A 16,029-nucleotide genomic window follows, 5' to 3' on the forward strand; every position below is an offset into this window, starting at 1 on the left:
TGTACCGGGTTGAAAATTCACATATTTTGAGAAGAATAAGTAATTGAAACATAGAGCAAGTACTAAAATCCTATCTCCTATATCTACAACACAGCGCTACCAGTAGGGGTCAATTGCCTATTGTGTTGTGTGCATACATGTAGGCAACAATAACTGCATGATGCAATGTTTACACAAAAGGAAAGATTGGTAGTTAAGTTTATACAGTAAAACATTTACCAAATATCTAAATCAGACTCATCGGATTATACGTGTTCGCTTCATTTTGTTCATTACTATTCCCGGTAACGATATCTCAACCTCTGTATGATTAGTATTATTTCTATTCCCTATATTGTGTAGATCAGATGACGATGGTTCTTCAGTAGAGCATGCATGTGCTATCATCATAAAAGCGTCATTGATTGTCTTCCGGTAGTAACCAGAACAGGATATATAAATGTATGGATTGACTGCCGCGTTAAGATTAACAAATATCTCACCAATATACATTAGAATGTACAAATTCTTTTTTGCAAGAAATCCATAATCACTGATTTCATCGAGAAGATATTCAAAGAGAGCTATACGTATCGGTAATTGGCAAAGAAAAAACACAATTCCATTAATTATGAGTGTTTTCGCTACCTGATTACGGGTGCGTGTTGTGTCAGTGTTAGTGTTAGTGGTAGCCGACATTCTGGTACACGGTAAGTCTTTGCTACGCTTGCTCAAGGTCCATATTACTTTACTAAATAAAATGCCGTTCACTATCATCGCAATAAGAAATGGTAATCCCGCCAGAGGAACCGTGTAAACTGTAACAAATGCATTCACTGGTCTGCATGATTTAAGATATTGCGGCATATGATGGAATTCCTCTGTTTGTGGCCACAACAAGCATAATTCAAAATAAAAATATTGTGGAATGAACAATAAAGATAAACTGATTGCCGATGCCCAAATGACAATGATGAGTTTTGAAAAGCGTCCGTTTCGTCCCAATAGTCGATGTCGTAACGGTGAGCAAATTGCCAAATACCTTTCGAAGGAGATAGCGGTGATGAATCCTAGAGACGCAAAGTACGGTGTGAAATTTGTCATCATATATGTGATACATCCCGCCCAAGAATTGACGGGCAAATCTCGTGGTATGTCCGAAAAGGCAAAACCTAATGAATCCCAAAATATGGTCGCCACCAAGATAGACACATCAGCAAGCGCTAGGTTGCTCATTAATACATGTAATGTAGTTTGTTTTTGTCGAGAACGATTTACAGCGAAAATGAAAATACCATTTCCAAGCAAACCGAGGAAAGTAATTACAGGCGTAATAACAGTCACCATAAGTTTGCCTTGATAATTATACGACCATTGCGCGGCGATTTGGGGATCCGACAGATCCAAGGTATATGCTTTAGAACAAGCCGATGAATCGTTCGAAGCGTTGTTAAGCTCATTCGGGTTTGTTGTCATCAGCAACATGATGAAATCCCGGTTGAAAAAATATATCGTAGTATTAAAACTGTCTAAGTGTTAGATCAGACGAGAAAGATAAACTGATAAAGAAAGATGATGTGTATCGTGCGCAAAATTACGCTCTTATTTTCGGCGTTATTGTAAAGTAAACCCGTCAAAAACATACACAACACAAAGGCGCTGATGGTTGGTATTAACATAAAGTTACACCGTATACCTAGAGAGATTGTATCAGCCTACTGTTTTAGCTCAAGATCGTCATTGTTAGCGCGAAAGTACTATACAAGCTTCACCTATCGACTGATCAGTGCCAGAAGTGAGTAAATGCAATAGCGAGCTGTCGTTATGTTCATCCACCCACAAGAGAGTTGCTGATGTCACTCTTACGAATAAGATGTTTCTTAAGCCGTATACGCAAGAACGGGCATTAAGTTGGGAAAATGGCTTTGGCACACACTCATTGTACTGAGTGCAACAAATACAATTCTTATTCAATGGGTGCGTCTTGTAAAGAATTCACGTAATTTGATTGGTTTTCTGATAGTGATATTGGCCGGCCAATATCTTTATCGTAGTGGATACCGGCTGCGCCGGCATCCACTACTCAAAATATTGGCCAGCCCATCCATTATGACACGATATTGGATAGGCAAAAGACAAAATCCTATCATTTATTCTCTAATTGATTGGTATACATGTATCATTGGAACAAAGTGTGACAAAGCATGAGATATCTGTGATGCAATCAATAGAAAGAAAATTGCGATGTCCAATACCGTGAAAGTTCAAGGTTTAGAACGCATGAACAAATGAACAATGCTTATTAATATACTTAAAAAGAGACAAGTTTATGACTTTCTAGTTTGTTTTAATTACTATAAAAGTTTCACTTATGTTCACCCAGCCGCAAGTTAGAGTTAGTTGTCACAAAAAGGAAGGACAAATGTCACTCTTACGAATAAGACGTTTTGCCATATGCACAAGAACTGGCATTATGTTAGGAAAATTGACGTTGGTACGCACTCATTAGAGACATTGCGATTTCCAAACGTAGACATCGGACGTACGTTGATCTATTCAAAACCACTCTCCTGTATCGAAGCGAGGTCACGTATTTAGCTATTTTTGAAGATATTCCACGTGCGAAATCGACGTAGATACATCGTTGAAAATGCACAAAATGTGTCCATTTCACAATATGTTAAAGACAGTCAAAGATAATGAACATACGAAGGAAAGTCTAATTATTATTATGATCCTTTTTGTTTGTAACAAATCATTATAATAAAGATACAGCGATTTGTTAAAAATGACTAAATTTAAACGCAATATTCATACGCAGAGATGGCCCATTGAAATGTATGTGATACTTTGCGTACAAAAAATGACATTGTGATTTCCCATTTTGGATTCCAACGTAGAATAAAACCCAGATGCTACGTTGAAATATGCTGATTTTACCTTATGTCTAAGTCCATGCAACGCGCCCAATTTTCAGGACGAAAAAGGTCTCATTTTGAAAGTAAAGTCATGATGTATGGATGTAGTGATCTTTAATCTACCAAAATATATGTTTTTGGGCATTTATAATATGTGAGGAGCACAAAAAAAAAAAGAAGTTTAATCAGCATGTAGGTCAAAATTTTAGTCAAAATCAAAAGCGGCATGTTTGAATTAAGCAGAGACTCAGCTTACTGTTATTTTTTCAATCACTATGCCCTCAATCGACCTAGATTAGATTAGATCAAATATTATAGTCTTCATTCCAGTTGGCTTGTTCTCCTTCGTGACGAATGAGCACAATCCAGTTTGGAACCGAGACTAGCAATATTTAACACCGTATTAACGTACGCAAAAACGTACGTGAAAACGTACGTTCCACGTGCTGCGTTTGGAACATCGCAATCTCTCTATTGTCGTAACGATTAACTGAATATGTTGAAGATTTTAAAGATCAAACTGAGTGCAACAAGTGCAATTGATTGGTATATCTTTGGAACAAAGTGTGACAAAGCATGAGATACTGTGACAGGCATCACAGTTCACCACAAGAAAGTTTACAAATACGGAGTGGGACTACCCTATTTTTTTCGATACTGACTCGATATAAACCTCGGCAGTAAAAACGTTTAAATAATGGGTTCGGCTGCGCCTCACCCATTATTTGCGTTTTTACTGCCTCGGACACATTATTTGCGTGTAAAGGATAATGCATTACCCTTTATTTCTTAGATATAGGCCCATCACAAGAATAATTAAAACATGTTTAAGAATAATATTAGCGTAGGCTCATACCATAATACCCATATTTTGCATAGATTATCGACTAGAGAGGTCATTCATGTTTATTCAAATGAAGCGCCTTTTGTATTGACGTGTTACCAACAAACCTCTTGAGCAAACAAAACGGAGGATTTTTTGTTGCAGTCGCTTTTACATGTCTTTCTTATGATGGCCCATGATACATAAGTCCCTGTTGAAAGACAACACGCGGTTGGTACAGAAACCAACACATTAAAGAAAGTTTGAGCAAGAAATCCAATCGATGAAGTTGCCGTTCCAGTCAATTTTTAAACTTCATTTCGCAAACTCTCTAATACTGCCCTGGTTAGCCTTCAAGGCCTTCAAAGATTTCTTCTCATCCCGCATGATCAGAACTTGAATCATATTTTCGAGCTCGCCAAGTCAATGAGGGCCACAGATTACGGCTACTAATGACCGTGCGTACGTTGAAAAACCGAACTCAAATTGAGTTTACGAACCGCCAAAACGAGCTCGTAGGTTCAACCCGAGTTCGATAGTTCAACTTACGCATGATTATAGGTAGCCGCAGTGTTTGTTTTTAAGGTTGATAGATCCTAGAGAAGTAGGAGCAATTGGAAATGATTTATTTCCGATTGAGCCTGTGAATTAGGAAATAACGGTTAAGGTTTCAATGATTCAATGAGCTTTGATTTTTTGTTGCCATTTAAGTCATACCAGGTTACACATTGTACACACATGTAGAAGCTACACAAATATCATTATCAATGAACCATGTATCTTTTGCAGCAATCTGTATACATTATTGAACCCAAATGCAACTAAGCATAGCAAAGACAATAATTTATATTTTGTTCAGTGTGTTGGATATTATATCACTGCCACTGTCGGGATTCAAAATGGCACTTCTCCTAGTCTTTGGTATCGGAATACTCGTGTTCATAATCTACTTATATAGTGTCAACTACTACCTCAATGGTGGTTTCTACCGTAGAAATTGTAAGCATATTAAGGTGAAATTGCATGGGAAAACGGCCATTATAACGGGTAAGTTTATGGATGAATACGATATTTTCTTTATGTCAGTAAATTAAAGAGACATGCTGAGATCCGTTGCTACAAAACTAACTATTCCCCACACATGTCATTGTTTTTTTATTTTTAGAATACTAATACTAATGTATTAACTTAACTAACCCTTACATTGAACAAGCTACACACTTCGTTTTCAGGTCGAAATAAATAAATTTTAATTCCTTATGTCCGGGTATAAGGAATTCCATGTGAATTCAATAAGGAATACGATCTCTCAATGGCGGACTAGTTTTCTTTATAATTATTTTGACAATAATCTGAAAAGAAACTGATAGCTGATTTAAGAGTATTCTCGCAATTTTTGGCCCATTTAAAAGACACTTCAGACAATTGTACATGCATCGTTTTGGTTCTTATCGAATATCTGAAAGTCCTTTAAACAATGGCAGCCTACAGTGACATACACTGTCTATCGAAAAGTGGACGACACGGGTTTTCTATGGTATTTTCTACCTTGCATGTAGGCATAGCACTAAAATAATCTTATTAAGGCCATATTAAGAGTTGCTGGCTGGAATGAAGGCTATTCAAACCAAAGAGCTTATAACCAAAGATTGCCGACTCAAAATTCATTGGAAATCCGATCTTTTGGTTTCTTGATCATAAGGGGAAGAGTCCTCTAAGATCTGGAGAAAGGCGCTTTATAAATCCAAAATTTATTTATTATTATTATTATAAGGGGCATATAAAAAGTGTACCACCGTTGTTTTTTGATGAGAGCCTGAAGTCGAACGATGATTTGCGTGTTCAAGCGTTACAAAGGTTTGCGCACTCAGCGCTTAGTGCGCATTTTTGGCACAACACGTTACACGCAGAACACATACAAACAACAACGTACTAAAACTCGAAGTTTTCCGTGCGCATATAGCGAAAGTACCCGGCGTTACACTATTTGCTCTGCTCTGCACGCGCATCACGCAAAGAATGCTATTTTGACCCATGATCAGGGAGAAAATTTGGTGGAAAAGGGGCTCCTTTGCCCTCCAGATTTTCTCTTTCATTTTTTGTCAGAGGGACACTTTTTTCTTTTATTTTCTGCTCCCCTGCCCCACGCTGGCTACGCTAATGTTCACTGCTAATAAGGCATCGGCGACATTGACTGGATTCAACTGGTTTTATTGCAAGGTCAAACAGATGTGCTAGGCGTCTTCCTCTTCGTCACATCCGACCAGAGATCACGAAATTCGTAATGCTTTAAAGAGTCCAGATATACGAAGGGTGCAATTTACAGTCAACAATTCTAAAGACCTCATAGTATCTGTTGTTCGTAAAGGTAAAGTTAAAACAATATAAAATAATTGATCAATTGCTATGGTTGACCTACTTAGGTGGCAATGCTGGGATAGGAAAAATGACCGCTATCGACCTGGCTCGCCGTGGTGCACGAGTCGTTATAGCTTGCCGCAATCCCAAGAAAGCAGAAGATGCAGTAAAAGAGATTCAAGGACGATCTGGAAGTTCCAATGTAGTCTACAGACATCTGGACTTATCTGACCAAGGCTCAGTGAGGAGGTTTGCTGAAGAATTCCTCAAAGAAGAATCCAGATTGGATTATTTAATTAACAATGCTGGTAGGTATTCTCCCTTCAATTTTCAGTTGAATTATGGCGATTATACCTTTGGACCAATGAAGCTGATACACTGCAGCGTCTTACCAAAAAAAGCTGCCGTTGCAACGGCAAAACGCCCGCAAAATACAGTGTTCTAGGGTGCCAACTATCCGTACTATATTGAGTTGTTGTTGTTGAGTAAGTGGGGTCCTACTAATATTTCTATTTGAACAAAGTTTTAAAGTTTTTGATACAAGCACAGAGAGTTTATTCATACCTCGAACCTTTCAGATGATACACCATCCTTTATCAGCGAGTATGAGACTGCGATATGTATAATTGTCAGGTCCGTTTTGACCGTAGATCTGACCAGTCTCGTAGACTCGGCATCACAGTTTTGTAGATTCAGTACCACCATGATCACAGTCTCGTAGACTCAGCATCACAGTCTCGTAGACTCAGACTTGTACTTGTTGAATAATGGCTCCTGGAGTTTTATGCGTATGCCGCCTTGACGCTGCATTCAAACCACACGTGGTCTCTGTCCAAGACCTTGACCTTGTCCAGAAAATATCCAAGTGACTCCAATGTTAATGTGGTTTGATACTTCTAAGTTATAAAAGAACTTGGTATCCTATGTTCCAGAAATTGCGTTTTCATGGAGTGTTAAGTCCTACCTAAGTTTCCATTCACGTATCGGTTGTAGTTTGACCATGGAAGGGAACGTAATAGCGCAAAAAGAAAAAAAAGCTACGTACAGGCACAACGCCTAGACGTTGATCCATAAGCCAATAAACAACAACACAGAGACTTTGCAGCATCAATAGCGCACACCCTAGACATTCCACAAATGACCATCGCAACCAAGATTATACATCGGGTTACAACGAGATAACTTAGCAGTAAGTTCCTTGTCAAGGGGAATTTCAAGCTAACACATATTTATTCACGAGAGCGTACAAAACTACCACCAGGGTTCGAACCCGGACCCTCTCGCACCACAGTCGAACGCCTTATCGATTGAGATAACTTGACTGAACAGTAATGCAGAGAACCAGTAGCGTTCTTCTTGTTATCCTCTGGATACACTAAAGTGTGCGGACTGGCTTAAAATACACGATAATTCCGTATATTGTACTTAAGGTCCTTAGAGTCTCGGAGAGTTTCGGGAAGTACAACGTATCCTCTCCTTTCGAGAGGAGTTTGTCACCTGCTAAAAGGCTGTTTGGTTGTGTTTCTACATATCAGAATCGAACAGATTTTTCATAATCAATCATCCCATCAATCTCTCAGCATTGTGACTCCTCTCCTTCACGTGGTTCATTACAGGTATTTTCGCAGCACCAAAAGATCAGTATACATCAGAAGGCTACAACATGGTGTTCGCTACCAATCATTTTGGACATTTCCTTTTAACCCTACTATTACTGGATATTCTCAAGAAATCTTCACCCAGTAGAATCATTAATGTCACTTCCATTGCCTATGCTCAAGCGGGGAATATGCATTTTGAGAAGAGAGATAGCCAGGGAAGAGTGTATCCCGGATTATGCGAGTACGATAGGAGTAAAGTCGCCAATATTTTATTCACCAAAGAGCTGGCTCGGAGGCTTGAAGGGACTGGAGTATCCGCTTTCGCTTTGCATCCTGGATTTATTAAAACCGATATTTTTAATAAGAGTACGGAATTTGTAGGAATATCAAGATTTGCTCTTTATTTGGTTTTGATTCTTTATAGGTGAGTGTCTTTTATTTCTTTATGTGTTGTTTTTATACTCTTGTTGATCATGTTGTCGTATTGATGATGATGATGATGATGATGATGATGATGATGATGATGATGATGATGATGATGATAATCGAAGCCCTGTGTATGTAGGCGTAAAATAACGCTTTTCAAGAAAGACAAAAGCATGTATTTTATCACATTTGAGTGATTATTGTTTGAATTTGGACTAAAGGTTGGTATTAACCTTGGAATTATTGGGACTCATAACTGTTAAATTGTTGGTCTAAAAGTATACATATTTTGAATGGCAAGGACTTGATGAATCCATCTGTGTGGACAAATTTGGGCAAAAATTCTCAGTTTTGGAGAAAATCCCAAATAAGTGTTTTTTGGACAACGTAACAAAAAATATTTTTGAAAAAAAAAAAAAAAAATCGGGTCATAGATATTATATTTAGTTTTTAGATATTAATAAAAGAAGAATTTTCTCCAAATTTGACCTCACATGTGGGTTCATCAAGTCTTTGCCATTAGGCCTAGTCTTTTATATACTTTAGACCAACAATTTAGCAGTTATCTGGTTTATGAGGCCCAAAAGTTTCCATAATTCCAGGGTTAAGCCCAACCTTCAAAACACCTGTTACACTAATTCTATTCGCAGATCTGTTTTGGCAATTATTGGAATCGATGAAGAGGCCGGGGCTCAAACAACTTTATACTGCGCTCTGGAAGAATCTCTTCCCAAGTTATCTGGAGGATTGTTTGACAACTGTCGCTTGACTAAAGAGATCACCAAAGTTGTCCGTGATGCTGGAATGGCGAAGAAGTTATGGGAAGTCAGCTGTCAAGCGACTGGAATTGAAGATTAAAATACTTAAATACTTAGTTTACGCAGATATTTATTAGGTGTAAGCAATGCACTACTTCACCAATATGCAGATAGCCTATATTTATATATATATACGAGGGTCATTCAAAAAGTTCTACCTCCATTGTCACATCTCTGTTATATTACGTGCGAAGAAATTGACATTACCCATGATTTTACTCTTAAATCTTGGCTACAAAATAAATGTTATTTGATTAAAATTTTTGGTTGTTAAGAAACGTTGCTGTTTGACTCTCTCAAACGACCAGTCTGGATATCCACATTTGCTGAGTGCCTGCTTTCTCCTCTTTATCCCTATCTTCCTGCTCGGTAACAACGCGATCTGCTCTGCCTAAAAAGGTTCTGATGACCTCTAGCTAATGAAAAAGTGGGTGATGGGATTGGAAATTGAGGTATTGATCGGTGTGTGTTTTCTTTCGGTACACCAAAAGTTTGGTGACCGAGTCATATGCTTTTCTTATGATAAGAGTATCTAAAAAGGGAATCTTTCCCTCCTCTTTTTCATAAGTGAATTGATATTCCCTGTACTATCGACCTGATTTAGATGGTCAGTCAGCTTGTCAGCACTTCCTTTACGAATAATCTCCAAAACGTCATCTACATTTCAACAACTCCTCCTATACCTTTGTACAGGAGCCAACCGTTGTTAATCCGTGATGAATCCACACTTTTACTGTAGCGTATACGCGAACGCGAGCGAGACTACGCGTTACGCGAGAGCGCGTAAAATTCGTCATGCCTGGAACCTTTGTGCGTATGCAAGCTTACAAGTTGAATTGGTATTTTCAGATAGCGGCTACATTATGCCGTTTTATTCTGTAGTTTTATTGATGATATTAACAGAGAAATCATCGAAGTTTTTGTAAGGCTCAGTGACGATGATTAACTGACATTCCTCATGAAATAATCATGTGAATTATACGATCTTTAGCTTCTTTTCGTTGTTGAAAGCTGCCCTCGCGAAGTAAACCACGCAGACGACGCGGCCGCATCGTTGTTAAACGGTGATGAACAACGGTGAAACATGATTGAATCCTAAATCGTTTCCAAAGGGTAGGCTGGCATTCTTCCAAGTACTTGTCAATGCAAAATTATGAAACACGATCTTCATCCATGGCGTTGTCTTTTTTAAAGACAGTTCGTGTTGATAGTAATAAATCAACTATTACTTCGCCTTCAAACAGGAGATTGCTTGTGAAAAATATTTGTACGTAATTGAAAATTTCATTTTAAGAATTCATTTATCAAATTTAAGACTTTGCATGTTGAATTTAGAAATTGAAGTGGGTATAGGTACGAAGGTGTACCTCGAGATGAAAGATTTTGCAAAGTTTAGTTGAAGACGAGTTTCATTTTGTACTTGTATGTAATCTTTTTGTAAATGAGCGACAATGCTTAATTCCACAATATTTTTTATCAAACCCTACCATTTTTAAATTTTGCATACTAATGCAAGCTACATAAGCATATTTAAACATATGGAAAGGTTTCTATACAAAAACAATTCTTTTATAAACCATCATGCGCAGTTTCCACCTCGATACACCTGAGCACACATTTTCGTCCAAGAGCTTCCAAGTAGAGAACAGAAAGCAGTGAATGCCTCCACCACAGTCTTTGATTACACTACACGGTTGAGTGCATAGCAATATGAGAGCTGTGGAGCTTCTAGCTGAAAATTGGGCATCTTTGATTGGTTTTTGTCGAAACCTCAAGTGTTCCCTTCATCCAATCAGAATTGTTTGAAGCTAACACTTCCCCCTAAAAACACATTTCGTCACTAGGTCAACAGATAACGCAATTCAATGTTATAGCAAGGCGAATGTGGTAAATCTGTTGAAAACTACCTATCCAAGCACATTTTTTGACTAAAATGTAGGTTTTAAAAGTCAAAACCTCAAGTGTTACCCCAGCAAACACAAAAACGTTTTAAAAACGTTTTAAATAAGTTATATTTTGGCTTTTGGTTTAGGTAAAAACGTTTTAATAACATTAAAATGTCGGGTTATATAAAGGTCATGATAACGTTTTAAAACGTTTTGTAATAAAACACACTACAACAATATTTTTAAATGTTTTCAAAAAATGTTATTGTAAACTATTTTTTAAACATTTTTGCCAAATATTGTGTCAATACTTAAATAACATTATGTCAAAATGTTTGAACCCAGCAAACTCAGAAATGTTCTTAAAATGTTTTTTCAAAACCTTTTAATAACATTTAAATGTCGGGTTATATAAAGGTCATGAAAACGTTTTTAAAACGTTATTGAAAATATTTTGGGCAAACATTTTTCGCAAAATATTTTTTCAACCCCAAAATAACATTATGTTTAGAATGTTTTGTATTAAGTTTTCAAGAATGTTTTTGGAATGTTATTAAAACGTTTTTATACCCTTTATATAACACGAATTTTAAACGTTTTCTGTAAAACATTTTTGTTTGCTGAGCAGTAGATTATCAAAAATGTTTTTAAGGTTATGAAAACGTTTTATACTCTTAATATACCCTTTATATAACCCGACATTTAAACGTTTTCTGACAACCTTTTATAACCTTTTGCGAATGATGTCGAAAACGTTTTGTGTTTGCTGGGACTTTATTATTTTGTCAAATTTTATGTTATTAAATGAAAAAGCACACTTATATTGTCCATACACTGGCGTCACTAGAATGAGCATTGGCCGATTCTCTTTGAATTGCAAATCTTGTGCCAAAAATTACTACTTTCGCCTGTTTTGTCATACGGTTGTAAATTCAATGAACTATGACTTTGCTAAAAGAGCGCTTACAAATTGATATTTTGGGGAAATCTATATTACTCGCCTGGAAGAAAAGAGATTTATCAATGTAATTTTGGGCCGGTGGCCTATATATAATTTAATAAAATTATCTTTTGAGGAACGAAATTGAAATTATTAGGCCAAGGGCACCGCACACGGGACTGCACATCACGCTATGTGTTTATCAGTGTCATCATTCATCATTTTGGATACATGTTTGCTTCATAATGTATGAAATTCTATGAAATATGAGTTTATTAATAAATATAGAGGATAATTATTCAAAGTGGTCTCATCAAAATTACAAGATGTGTATCTTACAAATATAAAATGTGTTTTCATGAGTGTTTTTGATAGTAATAAATAAGCCAAGGACACTACACACGGGACTGCACATCACGCTATGCGTTTATCAGTGGCATCATCCATCATCTTGCTTATACGTTTTTCATAAAAATATTTCCATTGCAGCATGATGCAAAGATTTAAAAAAAACCGAGAAAACGGTTTTGTGAGTCGATCATGCTTTTTATGATGAGCATAATTGCTTACCTATAGATGCTGTATTTTATTGAGTTATTGTGTATCTAAATCGTAATTTTACCTAGAAAATGAACATTGAAATAGTGGCCGTTGAAGTTTAAAGTGGTCACATTTTGCACTTTAATCGAAGCTGACAGAAGAATGCGGCAGTTCTTATTTTTCTGCCTTACATTACGTGAACATCGGGTAAATCAACGGCCCCTTGAGAAGTTTGGGTAAAATCAATTCATATCTTGATGTTAAAATCGAGAGAAAGAACTTGAAAAAATTCAAATTTAATCAGCTAAAACGACGCCATTTGACCGCTAGGTTTTTGTGAAATCAGTGCTTCCGTGATGCTTCCATAAGATGCGTCGCGCATGTAAATAACCGTTGCGTATGCGTAGCGTATCTGTGCGTTAACAAATTGCGCGACTACAAAACGCGATGCGTTGTTACGCGTGTGTACCCCGATGGTACAACAAAGATTTTCTTTCCTTAAATTGCGGAAATGAAACGAGTGAAATAGTAAAATTAAATCCATAATTGTATTTATAAAAACATAACAAAGTACATACATTTCGAAAAAGCTCAATTTCGCGAAAGAAACAATGTCTAGAGTAGACACCCACCTTAAAATGTTTTTTCAATTGATGTTGTGCTGAAATGCGCACGAAGCGCGCAAAAAGTTTGACTTTCATTGCTTGGAGGGGCACAGAATCGATGCTGAATTGATCAATTTGGCGCTCCCCCAAGGGTTGCGCCCGGGGCACGTTGCCCCCCTTCCCCCTAGTTACGCCACTGCTAGCACCCCTGCATCCCACCCAAAACACACCCCTCCCCCACACACCCCAATCCAAATACCAACGGCAACTATTATAAAAAATATAATAACACATATCGAACAACAATATACTTTACTTTTGAGGTAATAGTGCAACGCGACCAGCATTATGATATTATAAGGTTTTAAGCCACTGCGTTGATAGACTACTCTGGCTGCTTTACAAATAGGAAAGTCGTCATGTCTACTTTACAAAAATGACAAAGTCGCCATGGTGTAAATGTCAATGTAATGAAAAGTGAGGTTCAAACTCTATTTTTCCTCATTCTTCGCTCAAAATTGGAAGTTCTATTTATAATTGATGATAGTTGATGAACGTGTCCACCTGTGCGGGTAGGGGTGGGTAGGGTGGGTGCATGGAGTGTGTTTATTATACACGTACTTAACATGGAACACTTTTAACATGTCATTTATAGTGAGGGCTGAAACTATTTTGCCACACTCTGCGCTCAAAACCTGTCACATTGGATAACGTTAGTGTGTCGGGTGTGTATGGGGTGTTTGTATCACATTCATTTATGTAGGCATGTAGATGATTTTTATAATTGGCACCCTTCCAAAGTTTTTTTGATCAAAAAGGCATAAAAACCCAATTGGGACTTTTTGGAGCAAAAAAGGGGACTTTTTGGGCATAATAATAATAAGTGCAATATATTTCAACAGCAGTTGATGTGTTTTCCCTTATATTGAACGATACTGTATTTTTTAATACCTTAATTATCATTATCTTTTTAAACTGTAAACCACTTGTAAGTTGGCCTGAGGGCCACGAATTGTGTGTGATTAAATATACTACGGTATACTATAATACTAGAAGGATCTTTCTTGGCTTTCTGGTTGAAAATCGCCTGAAAATACCTTTTAGACCTGAAATTATCAAAATCAAGGGTCTTTCGTAGCTGTATTTTGGTCAAATATAGGGTTTTTTTCGGAGCTGCGAAATCCAGTCTTTCCGGGGAAGCATACCCGTATGGTCATTTGTGTTAAGTGCCTCCCCGGGCGAACCGCATTCACTCTGGAACACTTTCTCGACACGATTGATGGAGGTGACGGGTTTCTCGACAGGGAGCAATATTACTTTTTTGTTCCTCAGTTTGACACCGTTATGCTTAAATTTTTGTTTAAATCCATATTTGTACGTGATTTGCAAGAGGCTTTACGCTTCAAGAACGCACCACAATCTACCTCAATTACAACTTCTCGCAGTTGCTTGATGCGACCATTAATTAATGTTTCTAACAAAACAATGCATAGTTTTCAATTCTAGACCTTTACAATACAACAGCTATCACACTACATATTTTAAGCTATTTTTGAGCTTTTTCTTTTCTTTATCATTTTTTACACCTTTTCTGCCTTTTTGTGGTATTTCTTATTCTGTAAACTCTATATTTGTGTGCAAATTGAGGGCGCTATTTACATATTTTTTAAAATTTAATATAGCCCAATAATACGAATTATTCCTTTCATTTCATGATAAAAAAAAGTTTGATAAATTCCTTACTATATGTTTCTCATTGTTATGATATTTTAATGACATTATACAAATGTCTATCCCTTGTAAAGATACAAGCAAGATTGTGTCAAAAAACGAAATGCTATCGAGAATACCCTGTACAGTGTGAATATGTCGGCATTTTTACATCAGTTTCTCAAGCTGTGAGAGTACAAAGACTATACTTTGCACTTGACTCTGCTTAATAAAAGCTGAGACCTTCATTCAATTCATACATTTCTTTGCAAATAGCAATGTCAGTGAGCGACGCCCGGGAGCGAAGGTGATGTCCACGTTTCGTAAACATAATGCAAAAAAGGATATCAAAACCGCTTCTTTTTATATAAAAAAAAATCCACTTTGTATAATTACATTTTGCGTTTTAAAAGCCACATCAGATGCTCATTGAACAACGCATTTTGACCTTGTCCTCTGCAAACTCGATAACACGTCATTGTTTAAAGTCACCAACTTTGTAAGCATCTCTTTTAGATTGCCACTTGCGTTGGAGGCATTAGCCTGATAGCTTATATAGAACTGGTCAATGCGGGACTCTGATACAGATCGTACGTGAACAATTTCGTTAGGCTATACTACAGCAGCTAGTTTTGACACTTCACCATGTTATCTTGAATTGCATCAATATTGCTTCAACGAAGCTATTCATAACAGACGTCGTTTCGATATAGTTCTAAACTGGCTTCTGTGTCTCGTTCTAATAAGTCGCTAAGTTTCTTACTGTTCTGGCTCTGTGTGACACAACCGACAACCTTTGTTTGGCCAAAATCTTGAAGGTCTCATCGCATCACGGTTGTTTGATGTATATAGAATAGGCTTCATTATTAACTAACTGCAAACTATAGATGGCGCTATTGATCCTAAATCATATTTCTTTATTTACAAGGGGTATGTGATTAATACTGCCATTAAAACAGCTGGAATAGGTGAAACAAGCAACAAGGAAATTTTGTAAACATATTTTATCAAACAATGAAAGGAATTGTTTGTATTAAACGCTTGAAATAGTAATTTTCAGTTACTAAATAGCGCCACCAATTTTGTCATTAATAGATAAATTTATATCCGAAAAAGCTTTGCAAAATGCTATAAAAGTGAATAACTTTGTAAAAGAGTGGAAATATAAGTTGAGAATGACTCAAAAGCATCTGTATACACTAGCATGATATCACTTTTAGCTGTTTAAGCTTAAAATGTGGTTGTACATGATGTTTTGTTTGAAAAACTAATAAATGATCCCATCAAACAACTGTGGCATCTCATTTATGGAATCGTTAATGCAATCATCTATCATGTCAAACAACACGGCATCCGATGAGCAACACGACAACGAGACGAATCAATGTCGATCTACCATAGAGTTAACTGATCCTCAAGTGGCAT

At 36.9% G+C, this 16,029-nt stretch overlaps 1 protein-coding gene across 1 annotated transcript; it reads left to right on the forward strand.

The window, feature by feature from the left end:
- Positions 1-4,416: 4,416 nt before the first annotated feature.
- On the forward strand, positions 4,417-12,053 carry LOC140171695 (retinol dehydrogenase 12-like). The gene is made up of 4 exons (XM_072194991.1): positions 4,417-4,767; positions 6,144-6,386; positions 7,695-8,103; positions 8,756-12,053. The coding sequence occupies exons 1-4, from the start codon at positions 4,536-4,538 to the stop codon at positions 8,961-8,963; spliced, it is 1,092 nt and encodes a 363-aa protein (XP_072051092.1). The 5' UTR covers positions 4,417-4,535; the 3' UTR covers positions 8,964-12,053.
- Positions 12,054-16,029: the final 3,976 nt, after the last annotated feature.

The sequence above is a fragment of the Amphiura filiformis genome, chromosome 15, assembly GCF_039555335.1.
Source record: "Amphiura filiformis chromosome 15, Afil_fr2py, whole genome shotgun sequence".
NCBI classification, from domain to species: Eukaryota; Metazoa; Echinodermata; class Ophiuroidea; order Amphilepidida; family Amphiuridae; genus Amphiura; species Amphiura filiformis.